The 5,764-nt window shown below is 46.3% G+C and overlaps 1 protein-coding gene and 1 long non-coding RNA gene across 2 annotated transcripts; one reads left to right on the top strand and one right to left on the bottom strand.

The window, feature by feature from the left end:
• Positions 1-1,224: 1,224 nt before the first annotated feature.
• MOAP1 (modulator of apoptosis 1) lies at positions 1,225-2,873 on the bottom strand. Its single transcript, XM_012655208.1, has 2 exons — positions 2,822-2,873; positions 1,225-2,636 (listed from the first exon to the last, which is right to left on the bottom strand). The coding sequence occupies exon 2, from the start codon at positions 2,514-2,516 to the stop codon at positions 1,455-1,457; it is 1,062 nt and encodes a 353-aa protein (XP_012510662.1). The 5' UTR covers positions 2,517-2,636; positions 2,822-2,873; the 3' UTR covers positions 1,225-1,454.
• A 387-nt stretch (positions 2,874-3,260) lies between these two features.
• On the top strand, positions 3,261-4,996 carry LOC105819059. The gene is made up of 2 exons (XR_001137942.1): positions 3,261-3,730; positions 4,167-4,996. It is a non-coding gene; the product is annotated as an uncharacterized LOC105819059 (long non-coding RNA).
• The last annotated feature ends 768 nt before the right edge of the window (positions 4,997-5,764 follow it).

Raw genomic sequence — 5,764 nt, 5'->3', positions numbered from 1 at the left:
TCTGTTAGGATTTAACAAGGCAGCAATAGAATAGATTAAGATCAAGGACTCTGGAAATAGCCTGAGTGTAAATCCTGGCCCTGTCTCTCATTAGCTGTGAAATTCTGGTCAAGCTACTTAACTTCTCTGTGCAGTGGGTTGGCTCCCCGAAGCCCCCTATTACTCGAGGTCAAGGGTACTACAATCCAATGCATATGAGATATAAATTTACAAAATATGGCCCGCACCTGCCCTGCTTCCCTTGTGAGGCTGTTTGGTATAGATACCCTCACGATGGCTTCTCTTCCTTGGCACTGGAAAGAACATGGGCCTTGCCCGGCCATTTACTAGTTATTTCACCTTGGCCAAGTTTTTAAATCTGTTGTGCTCATTTCCATAAGTGTGAAACTACATTTTCCTATATTGCAGGATTTTTAAGAGGATTAAATGAGAAAGTACAGGGAAAGACTTTTTAGTCTAGTTTGCCATGCACAGGCATGCAATGTTCATTTCTTTCCTTTCTCCCTCCAAATTCAATACACTGAGGTGTCTGGACCTTTTGCTAATTTGTGTGCTGTCTTGTTTCATTCCATTGTTTAACTGCTTCAGTAGAGGGTCCCTCTAGCAATCTCACTTAGAAAAAGATTTCCTATCCCCTGGGCACTAAGAAGAAAGAATCCAAGGAACTAAGTCTGTGTAAGTTCAGTGGTTTTCAGATCCCTGCTTTAGGAATCCTTTGTTCAAATGAAATCTTTCTTAGACCCTTGATATAAACAAAACAGATAAAAGAAGTTTTTTTTTTTTAGCATTCCTTTATTTTATAACTATAATTTTATAACCATGAAAATGACATTCAGAACTAGATGCTTTGATTACACATATCAGAAATCTGGGGGTAAAGGTGGTCACTGCAAACTTATCAACCTCAGCATTCAATTCTGCCTTTTGATTGCACAGAACCCATATAATTCTGATTCATACAAAAAATAATTATCTTAACCACTGCTCAGGATCTTCATCATAAATGTAGGGCAATATATACCTAAAAACTACTGATGTAACATCATCACATGTGACATGCTACACTTGCACCTGTTACCAAACGAGCTGACATCTCAATGAGATCTGGTCAGCATGTGCACCTGAGCCTTCCCCGTCCTCTCAGAGCACACTACACATACGTAATGACAGACCTTTTGTATAATTTTGCATGACAAAAAATTCACAGGGACTAATAGATAATAGCAGTTTTAAATAAATAGCAGTGCAGAACTACACTCTTCCTGGTCAATGACACATTTAGGAGACATTAAATGGGCATAGAAATGACAAAGCGTTTATACTGAGACCTGCACAAAAATCGGTTACTTGGCCGCACAGGTAGGGATTGGTTGATGCCTGTCACTGGAGTATACAGACTCTTCTACTTTCATGGTCCACTTACTGACAGATATCCCTTCCTGGTTTCCTGAGATTCAGGTGAAATGCTCTCCTAATCCTGCCTGGAGAAGGGCCTCCTCCTCCTCCTCAACTGCCTCCCCATCCTTTATCAGTGCCAGTAACTGCAAGAAGCCAGGGGCTGGGCCATCCTCTGGCAGATCAAACTGTCTGCGAACTGTTCTGTGGACTGCCCCAGCAATGATTTGGTCTAAGCGGGCCTGATTCACAATGTCTCTCTCAATTGCTCCTCTCTGTACCAGCTTCTGTAACAAAGGCTCCAGCCTTAGTATGTAAGCTGATAATTTTTCTTCATCCTTCTGGTAAGTGGTTAGATATTTGACTTGCAACTCCCTAGGATTATCTATAACCCCAAATACCTGCTCAAGAGCCTGCAGGCATTCACGGACTGTAATTAAAGGATTGCTGATCTTGAGGACGCGAATAACATCAAATGCTGGGCCTCTGAGGCTCTCTAGCAATCGCCTTCTTTTCTCTGCATCTGACACCTGCCATGCCTTCATCATTTGAGTCGTATGAAACAACCAGGGTCCGAATTCTTCCTCTTCTGGTTCTGGAGGATCCCTGCCCGAGAATACTCTCAGCTTTTTATAGTTCAGGAATTGCAGGACAGGCTGAAGAGCCTCATCCAATGCCTGTGCCAACATAGGGGCCCGAATTTCTGGGATCATGTCCCGGTCTAGGTCAAAAGGGTCATTTTCATACCCTAGAGCTCTGGTCAACTCACTCACTGTCATCCCCTCTCCCTTTAAAAATTCGTTTAATCTGCTTAGAAATTCATTATCTGGGTCAGGGGGCTTAAAGATCACTCTCCAGATACCCCCCTTTCCCGGTATCTCCTTAGGGACCAGAGCATGAACAGTCTCCTCAGTAAGCCCTACTAAGGCTACATTCCTGTTCTCGTCCCTCCTGAACATCCTCCCAAGCAGTCTGTACTCCCCTAAAGGAGCTAAACCAGCCCGCAGAGCCTCCTCGATTTCTGCCACACTGCAGGTCTGGGGGATGCCGGCAATCAACAGCGCCTTTCGAGGGTTCATATCCATCCCCCTGCACCAATCTTCTAAGAGTCTCAACGTCATGGCGCCCGAAATAATAGATTTTAAGTTCTAATTCGTTCGGGACACAGATGCCCACCGCAATTCAGAGTAATCCTCCGCGGTACCCCAGATGAGTCTCGTAACGTGCCGAGGTCTAGCAGCCTGCAGGACAGAGCAGTCAGGTTAAAGGTGCCGATGTTCAGGGCGCCCGTACAGGCCCCCCCGGGCCCACTGGGCCCACACACTGCAGCGCCCTGTGGCAAGCAGCCATCTCGCCCTCTCCCAGCTCGGGCGCCCCTGCGCACGTCGGGCCTGCAGGGCCGCTCGCGGGACCCGCTCCCCCTCACCGTTATCTAGTGCTGGGTGCCCGCGTCCGTCCCCCGGCGGCCGAGGCGCCAGGCCGGCTCCACTCGGCTCGGATGGACGCTCTGGGGGGCCAAGGCGATCGCTGCCGTGCCGCCTTGTCCCTGCGGGGCTCTCCGCAGCGAGGAGTGAGGGGTGATCAGAGTCGCGAGCGGGGCACGAGGGGGCAAGGCTGAGGGGCGCTGAGATCGCCAGTCCCAGAGAGCCGCTCACCTGAAAGGCTGGCCCCCACTCGCGCCGCGGCAACCCCTGCTCGAGTCCCAGTTCGAGTCGCTTTCGGCTTGCTTTGGGAGGCGGGGCAGCGGCGGAAGCGCCCTGGCGTCACGAGGAGGCGGGTCTTTCCGGGCGGGGCGCGCTTGCTTCCGGCCCGAGACGGAAGCCCCGACTGCGGCGGCATCCGGGAGAGCAGGCGGGCTGACTAGCCGGGACAGGAAGGTGAGACCCGGGACCTGGTCAGATTTGCCGGAAGGCTAGGCCGGCGGCCAGTGCCGGGCGCAGCGCTGTCGGCGCCGCAGGGCTGTAAGGCCTGGGCCTAGCTCTGCCTGAGCAGCTTTGGTCGCCTAGGACCGGCGCTGCAGCCGCGGCAGGGGGCGGGGCCGGCTGCTGGGAGGCCCAGGTGGCTGGGGAGTCTCCCGGCCGGGCCGGGTGCCCCGATTGGGGCTCCGGCAGCGGCGATAGGGGCCGGGCCGCCGCGTGACCAGCTGCAGTCACGCTGTACTTAATCACAGTTAGCTTGCGCTCCAGGCTGGCGGCGCTCACCTTTCTCCGAGCCGGGTGACCCAGGGGATTTCTTTTATAGTGGCTTTCTCTGAAATGCCAAAGCCACCCGATTATTCAGAACTGAGTGACTCTTTAACGCTTGCCGTGGGAACAGGAAGATTTTCGGGACCATTGTAAGTGTTTAAGAGTTACCGTCTTAAACTTGGGGGTTCCAACGTTGGCTTGACTTTTACAACCCAGTGTTCCCGTCTGAAGCAATCTGTTAAGCCAGAAAGTATTTCAACGGTAAAAGTGAAAGGTACCGTAGGAAACTGGTTTAATTCCAGTTTTGGAAGGAAAGTAGCGTGTAATGATTTATTTATTCTGTGGGATTCACATAAAAAGCAGACCTCAATACATACAGAAACCAGTCTTTTTACTTGCTCATAACTTACACAAAACAACAACCTGTAAGTTGTTTACATTTCTTAATCAATGTACTTTAATTATTTTGAATCTTTAATATGTTACTGGGATGTTTTAGAACTCTTGGAAATAAGGCAAGTGCATTTGGAATAGTTGCTATGACAGCATTACAAGACCCTAACTGTATTTTTTTTAAACTCCAAGGCACAGAGCATGGAGAATGATGAACTTCCGTCAGCGGATGGGATGGATTGGAGTGGGATTGTATCTTTTAGCAAGTGCAGCGGCATTTTACTATGTTTTTGAAATCAATGAGACTTACAACAGGCTGGCCTTGGAACACATTCAACAGCACCCTGAGGAGCCCCTTGAAGGAACCACATGGACACACTCCTTGAAAGCTCGGTTACTCTCTCTGCCTTTCTGGTTGTGGACGATTATTTTTCTGATACCTTACTTACAGATGTTTTTGTTCCTTTATTCTTGTACAAGAGCTGATCCCAAAACGGTGGGCTACTGTATCATCCCTATATGCTTGGCAGTTATTTGCAATCGCCACCAGGCATTTGTCAAGGCTTCTAATCAGATCAGCAGACTACAACTAATTGACACATAAGATCAGTCACCGTTTTTTCCCTAGGATTACAAAACTGCCAGTACTATATGGAATCTGATCACAAGACTGCAGTTTCTTCACAGATCTCAGGAAGTTGTGGTGGGGCAAAGGCTTTTTAAAAAATGTGACTAGGGGGCTATCTTTATCTGAATAATAATGAGTTTTTAGGTAAAGCCTGACATATAGTACTACAGAATCATGTTGATGACTTCAGATTTTGGAAGTAAAATCGTGTCTGTTATTTGCATTCTTTAGTAACTTGACTAAGTACCTGAACTCATATTTCTATTCTACTGTGCAACATAGTGATGAATCAGAATTTTTTCCACTGGGGGAAAAAAATGAATATGAACATTTCCATTGTGTTAAGTGTACAAAGGTCCAAACATGGTCATAAAATTTAAATTTTATACAATTACTTGGCTTGCTTTAAAATTCTTCAAACTGAAACACCAGTTTATCCTGTTGTAGCTAAGGCAACTGTTTATACTTGCTTGCTATCAGCTTATGAGGAACTGGTATAAAATTATTAAGGTGATGGCTGTCTTGATAAGCAGAATTTGTTGTTCCTCTTGGTAGTGGCTAGCTAAATCATTAATGTTACTGGTTTTAAAAAACTATTTGGGAAGAGACTGTATGTTTGAAACTCTATAAATAACTTATACCTTATACCTTAACCTAGAAGACAGAAACAAGGCATTCAGTGGAAATACCGCAGGTAATTTAGTCCAGTCCTTATCAGATGCATGATACCTCTCTAAAAGATACTATTAAGTCATCATCCTTCTGATTTCCTTTCCTGGCCCAAGGTCAGGTCTTCAGGCAATAGGTTAATTGCATGAAGATGTGATCCCTGTACCTCCTCCTTTGCATTTGTACTACCTCGTGTCTGGTACCAATACAAATAACTAAAAATGGAAATAGATTTTTTTCTTTTCTGGGTGAGATCAAAATATATTTTTATACAGTTATAAATACTGGGAAACATTACACAGTTTTCATAATCAACATTTTTTGGTGCTTAGTCTGTTGGGCCCTGTTCTAAGAGCTTTATATGAATTAACTCATGTAATCTTCCCAATAACCCCATGAGATGACAATTATTCGGATTTTATAGATAAGGAAACTGAGGCAGAGAAGTTAAGTAATTTGCCAAAGGTCACATAGCTACTAAGTAGCAGAGCTA

The sequence above is a fragment of the Propithecus coquereli genome, unplaced genomic scaffold, assembly GCF_000956105.1.
Source record: "Propithecus coquereli isolate 6110/MARCELLA unplaced genomic scaffold, Pcoq_1.0 Scaffold468, whole genome shotgun sequence".
In the NCBI taxonomy this organism is placed as follows: Eukaryota; Metazoa; Chordata; class Mammalia; order Primates; family Indriidae; genus Propithecus; species Propithecus coquereli.
The sequence above is the reverse complement of the archived record's forward strand: the minus strand, read 5'-3'. Positions and strand labels throughout refer to the sequence as shown.

Excerpts from the sequence above, each read along its gene's own strand:
- MOAP1 (XM_012655208.1), bottom strand. The coding sequence starts at position 2,516 with ATGACGTTGAGACTCTTAGAAGATTGGTGCAGGGGGATGGATATGAAC.